General features: G+C 42.4%; 1 protein-coding gene across 2 annotated transcripts; it reads right to left on the minus strand.

Moving 5' to 3' along the window:
• Positions 1-13,348, minus strand: slc9a6a (solute carrier family 9 member A6a). Of its 2 annotated transcripts, XM_086221921.1 has the most exons (17): positions 12,923-13,348; positions 11,503-11,702; positions 10,220-10,297; positions 9,969-10,045; positions 9,770-9,882; positions 9,471-9,576; positions 9,227-9,301; positions 7,294-7,435; positions 6,665-6,770; positions 6,334-6,422; positions 5,741-5,854; positions 5,197-5,308; positions 4,865-5,018; positions 4,606-4,636; positions 4,429-4,517; positions 3,857-3,962; positions 1-3,600 (listed from the first exon to the last, which is right to left on the minus strand). In XM_086221921.1, exons 1-17 carry the CDS (start codon positions 13,215-13,217, stop codon positions 3,349-3,351), a joined length of 2,139 nt encoding a protein of 712 aa, XP_086078047.1. In that variant the 5' UTR covers positions 13,218-13,348; the 3' UTR covers positions 1-3,348. The 2 variants fall into 2 exon arrangements, with proteins under 2 accessions (XP_086078047.1, XP_086078049.1); XM_086221923.1 differs by lacking the exon at positions 9,227-9,301 and having other exon boundaries at positions 2-3,600.
• Positions 13,349-13,614: the final 266 nt, after the last annotated feature.

Consider the following 13,614-nt stretch of genomic DNA (forward strand, 5'->3'; position numbering starts at 1 on the left):
TAATCAAAAGCACAAGCTTCTGTTTATTGATCTTTGCAACTTTGAACAGGTGAGTATATTTACACAGATGTACCTGCAACACAGAGGAAAAGAGAGCACCTAACGTCTCCCTCTTACTCTAACACACACACACAGATACTTTTCAAACATCCGCACATACTTGCAGGCATCACACACACACACACACACACACACACACACACAGAAATAGAACTTGCAGTATAAAGATAAAGTGGACTGTTGAACACAGAGCACAGCAGGCCTCTTTGGTCAGCTACTTCAGACAAGAACCCGATTGATCAAAGCCATCACAAGTCACCATTAAAAGAACAGAAAGAAAAAGAAAGACAGAGACAGACAGAGAGAGAGAGAGACAGACAGACAGACAGACAGAGAGAGAGAGAGAGAGAGAGAGAGAGAGAGAAACACGTAACTGGCAGAGCAAGAGGCAAATATCAAAACCTAAATATGAGCTTTTGCAGATTTCAGATTTTTCAGTTTCAGCTGAGGAACAGTGGTATATATTTTTCTTTTTCAGAGTCCGCCATCAGCGAGCGGATGGAGGAGACAGTTTCATGCTCTGTAGGATTCATGGCAACAAGCATACAAACAACAAATCTCTCGCAAACGTACATAGAAAGTACCTGAATGGTAAAGTGATAAAATGGATCAGACACAGTATGAAAGTAGACGCCATTATTTCAATGAAACAATCATTACCGTTCATTACATTGGCATGAATTTGCTCTTTTTTTTTCCACAACCTTCCAACACAAAGTAATATAAAAGCAGCTGTTACATACATAACAAACATCAAAGTAATAAAACAGAAAAAAAAACATTCTTGAGGAGCGAGTGCAAATAAATCAGCTTTTCTTCTTTGTTTTTTTTTTTTAAACTTCATCATTTCCCTTCTGCAAAACAAACGAAAAGTATAAACTGGTGAAAAGAAGAAGAAAGAAGAAGAAGAGGGAAAAGAAATAATTTCTTGTGATATCATAAAGAAGCATGCTGGGTTAAAAAAATACTTTCAATGAGAAGTTCCTGCACAGCAGAAGATAACTATGGAAGGCGAGTCTGCTCTTCCTTCCACCTCCGTATCATCCCAGCACATGAAAACACACACAACCACCCCCTCACCCCCACCCCCACCCCCCAGGCCTCCATCCCTCCTTGTTCATCTTTTTAGCAGACAGCCATTTCTATTCTTTGGCTCACCGGGAGGACAAACAACTGAACTGTTGTGCTCAACTAAGTCACCATGTTCGCTGTGTTTTCTGGCTCCCGTCCACATCAACACTGGGTTGCCACGACGACGTCCTATCAACACTTCCTGTTGAACTCTTTAACAGCTGCTACTCAGGAGTCCATAGGGGATCACAAAGCCTTCCGTTCTTCGTCGTACCAAAATAGCCCCGACAGTGTTCGACGATACCCGGAAATAAGGCTAAAAAGTAACACATTCATCCATCAGTACCCTCATGTGACTTGATTTTACACCTCAACCCTAATTAATCGCCCACTATGCTTTCAAACCATCATGTACACTAGAGAAATACATCCAGCATCTAAAACAGCTCCTTCTGCTCTGTCTCTTAATGTTACAGTACCAATAATGAATTCATTTTAAAACGTCAGCGAGTGGCGCTTCCTGCCCGTATCACTTATCTCATGGCTTTCATTATATAAAACCAACACAGAGCCAAACAATTCTGTGTGATACCAACAGCATGGTAGTAACTTGTTGCGTGTCCATTGTAACAGAAATTATGAGCACAAAGCCTAACGAGTGCGACAAGTGTTATTTAACCTCTGTTGACGGGATGAGAAAAAGAAAAGAGAGAATATAAAACACTTAAAGGTCATCTGCATTCAATTTTCATAAAATGTCAAATGCAGGACAGAAATGGCACCAAACATCAGCCCTTCGCTCTGCTGCGAGCAATGTCACCATCTAAAATAAGGTGTAAACTCTCTGTCTATGTCACAGTCAAAGGTCAACGGGTGTCAACCACAACTTTCACTGCCAGGCTACTCTGGCTGCAGCAGCAGCATCACATTGTTACGCGTAATTTACAACCTGACAGCCTCCAACTGAGTATACTGCTGCCTTATAGACGGAGGGGTCGGCTTGTTTTTCTTTTTTTTGGTTTTTTTTTTTTAATATTCTTTTTGTTTTGTACAAAGAAAATTTACAACAATTTCAAATGGATCTGTTGTGGCTTAAACTACAATTCCCAGGCACTTGATTGGAACCAAATGTACAGTTAGGTTGTTGACTGTGTCGTCATGCCTCACTAACAGGAACAGTTTCGCTCGCCTATTCGCAAACTTTATTTTGAATGTATTCTCACCAATAATCTATTTCTTCTTCCAAACGTCCGAATCAGGTTTGAGAATGAGGGGCACGTGAGCACACCTGACCCGTGGGGTCTGACGTCCACCCAGCAGAATGGCATCACCCATGTGTGGACCAAAGAATTGACGGAGTCCCGTTTTTGATTTGATCTCAGTTTTTCTAGTCTCATATTTCTAGTCCCAGGGGGGAGTGACTGAATTTGACTCTAGACAACTGCGCGGGCGTGTGAAGGTGATGATGAAATGGTTCAGCTCAAAACTGGTGGGAACATGGGCCGCTTTGGTAGACAGAACCAAAATCTTGACGGCACAGATTAGAGAACCTGCACCAGTTTGGTGGAAAACGAGCTTCAGTGATGCCCAGAGAGAAGGCAACAACATTCAAGGTCAGTCCAACACCCCCTCAACCACCCTTAAAAAGAAAACAAGCATCCTCAGCATGCATCTCAACGCGACAGCACTCGAGTGATAAACTACTCAAAGACAAGTTAGCAACATGCTGCTAGACCTCTGTGTGATGCTACAGTGAGGTGACTGACGCACAAATTCAAGCCAAACAAAGAAAATGGCTTTTGATTTGAAACTGTTCAAATAAATAAGACTATCGTTACAAGGATGCCAGAAAGGTGTGGAAACGAGCAGAACCAGAATGAGGTAGAGACAATGATTCGCTGCTAGAAGAAGTGGGAAAAGTGTAAAGACAGAGAGAATGAGTGAGACAGAGAGAGACAGAGGGAGAGAAAGAGAGAGGGAGAGAGAGAGAAAGAAAGTGAGAGAGAGCAAGAAGGCGAGAGAGAGAACGGGAGAGAGGGAGAGAGAGAGAGAGAGGCCAGAGGAGTCAGCCGAGTTGCAAGAACAAAAGAGCAGAGGAAAGAGCAAAAAGAAAAGGTGGTGGAGTGATGAAGAAAAGTCAGGTACTGGTCGTTTGCTCGATGGCTGGGGTCAGTTTAAGTTGGACGGTTGCAGTAGATTGACATATTAAGATCATCTTCACATCCGCACGCCGTCGTTGGCATCTGTAAACGGAGGCTCTGAGTCGTCCATGGGCAGCACCAGGCGTGTGCCCCTCATCACCAGCTCGTGATCCCCAGACGTAAGCTCCCTATCCAAGTCCTCGGAGTTGGCGCCAAGGGTGTGGGCGCCGCTGGCATCGGTACTGATCGTAACATCGCCATAGTTCAGGTTGATATCGCCGTCCGTCAGGATGAGGTCAGAGTCATCATCCTTTAACTGGCACTCATTCTGTTGGGAGGAGAAAAGGATGTCAGGACACTGCACATGGAAAAATATAGCAGCTATCTATGTGTGTGTGTGTGTATGTGTGTGTGTATTTCAAATTTGTATATTTCTTGCAGATTTTTCTTTCACTGCTCTGCATTTTTATCTTTTGCACTTTAACTGTAAATGATCGTGCTGCGACTTTTTTGTCAGTCGACGTCAAGTGCGTTGTGTTGCGCTGAACTCTCAAAAATAGCTTCAGCATGAACCGCCGTCTGACCTCAAAGGCCTGCGGGCTCGTGAGGAAGCGGGCGAGGGGGCCACAGCAGGGAGGCAGCGTGGCTGTGAGAGGGGGGCCGCTGTGAGTCAGGATGGGCTTCAGGTAGCTGGAGAGGAGGCGGGAGTCAAGGGCGACTTGCGTAGAAATTAGATGTTGGACCAAGAAGATGGGAACCTCAAACTAAAACACCTTTACATGGAAACGCAGGCACAAAAAAATATTCTCAAGAAAATTGAAAAACATCCCCAAATCACACACATTAAGTTAAACAGTTTGTTAAAATACATGAAACCTTATGACCTTTAATATCACACGGCTGATAAAGGAGATGTTGCTCTTCAAGTCTACACATGGCACCCCTGTCCCCCTACTGGCTGACACTGTGAACTGCAGCACTCAACAGGAAGATAAGCATCTAGGAGGAGTAGCTAAATATTAAATATGCTGAAATTATAAAATGGTCACCTGCTAACCCCCCCCCCCCCAAAAAAAAAGAAAGAAAACAACAACTACACACAGTTTCCATGTTTTTTCTTTTTTGAGTTCTTGAAAAATAACTGCTCAAAGGATACTTGTGGTCAAAGTTGTACCAAATTCTGAAGAGCCAGGCACTTTCTTGTTTGGTGGTGCTTCTTCTCTCTGAGCCATCAGTGATACTCATCTGTGCAAACACAGTCGACGTGAACGGAGTGCTTTGTTATGGACACAGGAAACTTTTCATAGCATTATTCCCCAAGGGTCAAACTCACAGAGTTATCTTGGTCAGAGTCCACTCCCACTCTGAAAAAAAGAAAACAAACAAACACAAGGAACGTATAAAATCTATCGCAGTCATTAATCGTCGGAACAGTTTTGCATTTCTTGAGCAGATTCAAATGAACGGTTCACATAGAAAACATGAGCACCAACGAAATCCAGTTTAAGAGGACAACATAATCACCATCAAATGATCCTATAAGCCCAGTAATTGCTAACTGGTATCTAATAATTTAACAGGAGTCAACTGACCGTATGCGCTGGCAGGACAGCATCTGTGTTGTCCCACCGCCACAGAACCAAACAGTGAAGAAGACCACGAGCAGAGTGGTAGAAAACATCATCTGCCGGGCGTATGTGGCCGTGTCCCTGATCGACAGGGCAAAGGTCATGGCACCACGCAGTCCTGAAAAGTAAAAGAGGAACAATTTGAGGCACCCAATCTGGTGACATCAGCTGACTTACAAGTCTTACAAGTACTCTCATCGTGTGTGTGCCATTGATGGACTTTCTTTGAATATTTCATTACAATAAATAGAATGAATTTTATCATCTATAAATCTCTTATTATCTCGTTGACAAACCCGCAAACATCATCATGTGCTGGAAGTTGGATCTGATCTTGTTGTGGCGTCCCAGATTGAGAAGGAAGGAGAGAGGGTAGATGTTAGCGGCTCTTCCGAGGAACACTGCCACCTGGTGGACAATGAGGTCAAGGAAACTAGTGAAGCTAGAAAAACCTGAGGTATTTTTGTAAATAACCTAAAACCTAATGGTTTTCCAAAAAAAAACCAAAACAAAACTTGATGAAATTGTTATCATCTACATTAATCCAAACCAATACACCCATTATTTCACTGCCTCAGGTGCAGATCGAAGCATGAAACACAAACCAGATGACAAAGCTTAGACCTTTGGCTTCTACGCAAAATGACTTTCCTCTGGCCTTCTGTTCATTAGAATTTAAATATGTTTTTAAATCAGGTCTTACTGAATTAGCTGCAAATGAAAATGGAGGCAACTCCATACACTCCGCACCTCAGTGTGAGTGAAAATAGCAACTTTGATGCTGAAGCAGCAGCCCATCAGCTTTGTGTCCATCACATTGTTTCATGTAGAAAAGGATACGAAAGCCCCGATGATGAACATGGGATTAAAGACGTGGTTCTGGAAGGTGAACAGCGTCAGACCCATGTAGGAGAAAATGAAGTTCTCTGCCAGGAAATTCAGTAGTTCAAACAGCTGGAAAAGAAAAAAAAAAAAGTACCTTAAAATATAAAATGAGAAAATGCCAGCAAATAAAATAAATTTCTGGTTTACATTTAAAATGTAACTTATAAACGCTATTCTCTTAAAGAAGATTAACAGTGCTAGTTCAGCGTGGTTCATCAACAATCTTTACGTTTCTTTTTGCGCAGTGTACCAGAAGAAAAGAGGGTTTATTCTGACACAGCAACTGTAGCAGTTACATTGCAGATGTTGCTGAGCTCCGTATTAAACATCCATTACGATTGTAGCTCATAAATGAACCACGTACAAAGCTATTCTTGCTTTAAACATCTGCCACTTCTCCTCAATCATACTTTCAAAATAAAGACACACACAAACAATATTTGAAGCATACCAGAGGACAATGCTCTACTTAGAAAGCGTCATCACTTCTGTTGTGAAGCGCTGCGATATGAATAACACTGAGTTAAGTTGACGTGCTGTAGTCTAACCTGTTTGGTCCGGTCCTGGGACTCGGGAGACAGGTTATTATAGGTGTAATGGGCCTGAGTGATTCCACAAAAGAGCACCGCCACCACACCTGACACCCAGGAAAGAGATTCAGTTACATCATAATGCAACAATAACATCTGGCTGCTCTCAACTTTGCTAGGTTGTTGTTTGCATGTCCAGGCTGATTCCAGCTGTGTGATGCTAGCAGACATTAGAGGTGAACCACATCTCCTCACGCTGAGACTCAGAGTTAATCAACTCTTTTTTTTTTTTTCCTCATTCTGGATGGATTACATGGCTGTTGTCATGTGACTTGTTGGGTGTTGTCACCTGTGAATCCACAGGCCTCAGCCAACAGGAAAGTGCTCCACGACATGAGGAAGAAGAGCGCCGTCTCCAGCAGCTGGAAATCTCTCAACTTGGTGAACTTTGTCACGTTCAGACAGCAGTTAAGAAACTTAACAGGATAATAACACAGAACAAAGCTAAGTATTCAGCCACAGCATTTGAGAAAATATGTTTTCTTCATATTTATGAATCTAAATAGAGATTCTCTGTTGTAATGAGAAAATTGAATTTGTGTAAATTCAGAGTAATGTGTTTCAAGTACAGAGTCAGCTTCTACAGTGTAAGAGCGTTTATCTGTAAAACACTGTCACCCGCTGCACGTGTTATCTTCAAGTACAATGAACTACTCTGAATACTTAAGCACTGCTGAATAGACAACAACCTCGAGCCCCTCAGTATCAGTTCAGTTACTCTTAGTTGTTTATATGGTGTTACAACCTGTGTCAACCCGGGAATAAATTACAGTAAACAAATAATTAACATGCAAATATGTTTTGTACGCTTTGTAAAAAAAGTCACTAGATTTCACAATCTATTCATTCTTATTACGGCTCTTTAAGGGAACATTATTCTTATTTACTGAAGCTACATGAAAACAAGAGGAAAGATATAAGAGCCGTGACGACTCCAGTGGCAACTCCCAGAGCAAAAGAGCCGCTGAAGACCCCGAGGAAAATCCCGAAAGACTTCAGCATCGCCATGACCTCAAAGGTGTGACTGTTGTCGCCCTCTGGCTGGTACGCCACTATTGACCTGTAATAACAGCACGTACAAAAATTAATTCAATGGGGAAAAAAAAACAGACAAAAAGAGTGCAAATTTGCTCTGCAACACTACAGGAATTTTTAGCTCTTAATTTGGTGCTACAGGCAGGAAACAAGGCCCGATGTCAGGAGTAAGAGTTAAAAATAGGCTTTGCTTCCTGTTGGTAGGACTCAAATGAGGCCTTAAACTATCCTACAGTGGGTGAGAACAAATTTGTGAGTTAGAACAGGAATGAGGCCCAAAGTGTAAAGAAGATGAATCATGTCAACCATGAAGAACCAACCGCACTTTATGAAATTTTAACTTGATATATTCCATAACTTGGTGAGCTCAAATTAAATCCTTCGGTCAGAAAAGTTGCAGTATTCAAAGTGGGAAGTATCTGCATGATGTAACTCCCTTCACGAGGTTAGCGGCTTTATTATACAATGATCTTTGTGTACTCGTAATCGTTAGTGGAAGAGACATCTCTGAAAGAGAAAGTGAGAACTCACTCGAGTAAACAAGGTGAATAATCCAGAAGAGCAGAGCAGATGAGGCCAGAACGAGAGTGTCAGACTCTATTTGGATAATTCACTGTTGAGACCAAACTCACTCACAAGTGAACCTGACGTTCCGTAATATTTCTGCATGAACAGTAATAACGTACATAAGCTGTTTGTAAGGGACACTTAGTCCTGTCCGACCTGTACAAAGGTGAAATAATCTAATTAATAAATAGTAAAGGTTTTGCTTTACTTTACTGCTTTTAACCTGAAGCGAACATAAAAGAGGAAGCTTATGATTTTGGTGGACCTCATTATGATTCCTTGCTATTAATTTTATGGTGGAGGAAGGGGAGCCGTGTGAGGAAGGGAGATTAAAAAGTGTTTTCTTTCCTCCAAGACCTCCGTCACTTATTTCAAAATGTTATCGACAGGAACCAACCTGACGGAAAGGCTTCCACGTTTCCAAAATATTTGTCTCCGCTACCATGCAGTGAACAATCAGGGTTGCAACTAATTATCATTCTCATCCTTGATTAGCCTGCTGAGGATTTTTGCCTTTCAGTTTAGAAAATGTCCGGGGGAAAAAAAATTCTCATCGCAATTTCCCAGTGGCCAAATTGCAAATTTTTCCATCAAAAGTACAAAACCCCCAAAACATAAAAGCAACCTGGAATCAGCAAATGCTTTCCATGTCTGCTTCAAAAAAAAAGAAAGAAAGAAAGACTGAATCAATTAATCGACGGCTTGTGCTTCAGTCCACTACCTCTTGTTCAATTGATCCAGCTACATTTTCCATAAAAGAAGATAAAAGTTGCGGTGTTACACTGGTTGTGTCAACAGTGGATTATCCCAATAAAGTGGGACAAAAGCAACATGAGCACAGTTCTCATCAAACTTGGGTCAAAGAGCATTTGAACATCATCAGGATGACCATCAGAGATCAGTTCATCAAGCAATGTAAAAGTTTCAAATGCCACTTGAAGCAAGTGTGACTCTTTAAAGTATTCAGCCTCTCCCTGCACCCCCCCCCCCGCCCCCTACACACTCCTGGAACAAATCACCAGATGTCTTAACTATAAGCAGTTCTGGCAACCTGCCCTCTGCTTCTGTTTGGTATAAACATCTCCAGGGACAGCCAGCCCGTCTTCTTATAAACAGGTAAATAAATAAGCAGAACTAAATGTAGAAATACTGATCTATGCTTGTAAGAGCCAGTCTAATAGCTGGTGATTTGTCATGTTCCTCCCAAGGCACTGCAAAACCATACACCGCTGTGTTCTACTTATTACACCCGTTCAGTGGGCTGGTCAGATTCTCTTTGGAGGGGACGGGCCATCCACTGTGCTCGTCATCATAATCTAAAATTCTGTGGAAATAATAACAAGAGTCCCATGAAGAGAGTCTGAGTCTCAGTTCGGCATCACTGTAACAGGACCGTGATGAGACGCTTCATTACAGGTCAATCCATGAACAAACTCAAGATCATCTGAGATTGATGTGTTTGCGATGTCACGTGAGGAACACGGGAGACTTACGAGGACAGAACAACGGCGACCGCATCGTTGAGAACGCTCTCGCCGAACAGCAGAGCGTACAGGTCCACGTCTACCTGGAGCTCGTTGAAGATGGCCAGCACTGTCACTGTGGAACACAGAGCAACATAGACCACATGCACTTCCAGCCGAGAACAACTTCAGGGACAGAAATGATTCCAGCTGATCAGTGTAACCGTCTTGTGAGTATAATTATCTCCACCCAGGAGGGGGTTTCCACTGCTATCTGCTGGTCTGTCTGAACTAAAAACTAGAACCAAGGGGAACAGCAGGAGACGCACCAGGGTCAGTGGCAGAGACGATGGCGCCAAAGAAGAGGCAATCAGTGAAGAAGAAGTCTCCATCCAGCTGTCCCACCCGCATCATCAGCATCACACAGCCATACATCAGCAATCTGTGGAGGAAGAGCAGGTGTCGTCGTCATCATCACGGATGCTTGTGCGCTCTCATTTCTGTGTATAGATCAGAGTGGTGTCTTACCCGATGACAAAACAGGAAATCACTGTCCCCAGAAAGGCATAAGCCAGGATGGACCCCATGTTACGGAAAAAGTGTCTCTGAAAAACAAAACCATAAACCACATCAGGGCTCTAACGACTAGACTGAGCCATTCATCTTCACCATGTTCTTGCCCCACAGCTGTCATTACTTCATCAGAGGGAGTCAAAGTACTATTCAAAGTATTTGGTTTATATGCAGCAGCAGCAGGAGAACCTGCAGCTTTACTTTACCCTTTTCAGGCTGTAGCCTGCGTGGAAGATGATAGGTGGTAAAAGAATATTGAAGAACACTTCGGGGTCAAAGGTCACCTGAGTCATCACACAGAAGGAAAAAAAAACAGATCAAAGGGTCTGAGGAGCAAGGAAAGAAAATCAAGAAATGCTTTCAAACAAATGGATATTAATAAATTATTTGATCATCAATGACACATCTGGGACAGCGTGAGGTTCCTTCCTCTACAATCAAGAGGAAAAATGACAAGAAGGGTGAAGGGGGGCCACTGCTATTGACAGCAGTAGGGGATTTATTTATTCCTCACTTGTATGTGCTTTTTTTGGTGGCAGAGAGGGGGTATTTTTTATTTTAGTTTTTACAGAACACAGCATGTAATTGCAAATCTCTTAAAAAGAACATGATCTAAAAAGCCGAATAACTGTTACAGAAGTGGAAAGACCAAGTGAACCTCAGGCAAAAGCAATCTATCCACGGTCTTAGAACAAGAATCTTCCTTTGTACATCTCTCAGGGAGGGGTCTCTGTCTGCTCACATTACCCAAAGAATAAGCCTTTTTTTCAACACTTTGAACCCTTTTTAGATTCACTAAACTTGGTCCTGTATTCTGATTAGTGGTGGCACAAAATATTGATACTCCAATGTACTGCAATGATACTTCCCCTTGCAATACGCTGGTGCCAAATAACGATTCACTTTACACCACTGGAACTTCACTTGCAATTGTTCCATTGCAAAACTTTGGTGCAAAGCTGAGCTTAAGAGCAACGTAGCTCTTTTGGTTTAGTTTATCTAATTCAGAGAAGCACAGAGTGCACTTGTACATACATGATTTGTAACAATTAAAGCAAGAATAGGTTTGGTAACTATGATAAGTGTCGAGCGCTGACCTGCTGCTGTACCTGACAGTGTTGCTCTCATGTCACAAACGTCAAACACCTTTGGTTCCATAGAAAAACCTAACAGAGAAAACCTTTTCAGAATTTAGGCTCTGTAACCAAGTATCGCTCTTGGTGACATTCTATTTTTGACTATCGATATTGTTGGCTAAGTGTTGTGATAATACCATACTGAATGTTATTCTGTGATTCCCACCCCTAAATTAGTTTAATTAATCTCATGTGGAGGAAGGAGGGTTCTTCAGACAGACAGAAAGAGCTCTAAAATAACATGATACTGATAGAGAAATTCACACAGGTTCATAAAGTCCAGCTAGTTCTGATTGGGACACGACTACGTACAAAAGTGTTTCAATGCCAGACAGCAACACGATGCCTTGTACCTTGCGCAGCATCTCATTGTCTTGCACGTCGTCCACCTCGTTGGCACTGATCTCCCCTTTCAGAGTGTACTCGTAGAATTTGCCACTGACGTTGACAAGCAAAGTGGCAGGGCTGGAGTTAACATGGCAGCTCAAAGTGACATTGTTAACGTCCCTGGGAACGTGGATGCCGTAGCGCAAGACCACACCGACAAGTAAACCTGGGTAGGAGGGAGAGAGAGAGGGAGAGAGAGAGGGGGAGAGAGAGAGAGAGGGGCCAGAGGAGTCAGTTCATGTACAGAGCAAGAGATGTACAAAGTTTTAATGTTGTGGAGAAGAAATGTAGTGGATGGTGATGGAGTATATTTATAGCCTCAAAATGATAAATTAGCAAAACAAACGACAGAACTTTGTTAACAGTCCTGTGCAGAAAACCCAGGCTGATTACACCTGTCGTCCAGGAGAAGAAGAGTGGAGCTGGGCTTGGTATTACGTGACAGAACCTAACTCACTAAACTAATAAGAGAGCAGCAAAGGTGTCAGGGAAGTCTGAGTAGTCCCAGTCCACCTGAGGAGATAGCAGCAGATGCTAATCCTGTTCCATTTAGGTGCCACAGAAGTCCAAGCCAATAAGCAAGCCTCCACAGTAGCTGATCTGAGAGATCCGAATGGAATGCAGCCCCTCATTACTGTTAATAATGATGAGAAAAGTTCAACTTGAAAGGACTACATGAAATACCTGAGTGGGTTGACTGTGCGCAGGCTTTTGAGCAAACAAGAATAAAAGCAGTCCTTGTAGATACATAATGAAACAGGACATTTCACCGTCAGGAAGTGAAAGTCTGGTCTGGGTTTACTATGCTCCAGTCTGTCAAAGAGCCTAAAATGCTCCGTCAGTGACAGACAGAAATGATGGACAGACTGGTTTTAGTCACTGGATTTTGAGTATCTGTACAGTGTGCTTTCTTATTTTTTTCTACTTAAATGTTCATATCTTTGAAGGAAAATGATCAACAAAAGTTTTATCGTATGAAAAACTGAAAGCCAACACACTGCTTAACACATTACAATTCAATTTCCCCCCTAAATTCAATTTAATTATATCACACATATTCCACGTTATTACCAGTTTGTCCTCATCTTTATCTAAGCATTTTTTTAAGTCTAAAATATATTACGTGACTATATAATAATTTCACTAAAATGGCTAGCAGGCCAATCGAATAGCAGGAGGTGTGTGTATACAGCCTCAAATAAGCATACTTCCCCATCTACCTGAGCACTCCGGTCCCTAAATACAAAAATATCCCATTTTATTTACTGACGTGGTTTCATAACCGAAGCCTGTTTGACGACATCATCCATTCATTTCAAGTCTTATCAACAATACTCAAAGATCATTTGACATCTTTTTGTCCATCAGCCTGAGGCGACAACTCACCATAAATCATCGCTAATCCAGTTTCGTGCAGGAACCTGAAGCGCCGGTGTTTAAACAACCAGATAGTCAGGATGGTGAGGGTGAGGAGCAGGATGAATATGAGCAGGTCTGCACTGTCCTGCCGGTGACTCTCCTCTGCTTTCTTCTCTGTAACGATGTTCTCCATGGCACTGTCCAGCTTCTGAGGTGATGATGCTCGGCAAACACAGACGCACACCGACAGGCTCACTAGCATAAGCAGCCATAGCGTCCTCGTTGCCCTGCGGGCTCTGGTGACAGTCTGTTTGAACGCCATGACAGCTGCCCGGTGGCCAAAGGCTGAAGCGCCGTGGTAGATAAACCCAAACTTTGTAGAATTATAACACACGACCTGGGAGAGTAGAGAGCAGAAAGACGCCACCAGCAGAAGAATCGATTGCGGCCCGGAAGTGAAAACCCTGCCTTTCCAGAAAGTGTACAAGGATTTTTCTACGTAAAAGCCTTATGGAAATATGTTTATCGTTGGAAGAAACTCAGATGAATAAAATGTACAGATAAATATTCAGTATTCATTGTAAATATTTTAAATGACGACTCAGTACTGATATTTACAATTTCAGAGTATGTTCATAGCGAATGAGACTATGGTTATGTTTTATTTTGAAAAATTAGATACCTCGTTATCTGAACAGGAAGTGAGGTAACAGTCTAAA

Source organism: Aulostomus chinensis, chromosome 13 (assembly GCF_037954235.1).
Source record: "Aulostomus chinensis isolate RoL2024-O1b breed Wild chromosome 13, RoL_Achi_v1.0, whole genome shotgun sequence".
Lineage (NCBI taxonomy): Eukaryota > Metazoa > Chordata > Actinopteri > Syngnathiformes > Aulostomidae > Aulostomus > Aulostomus chinensis.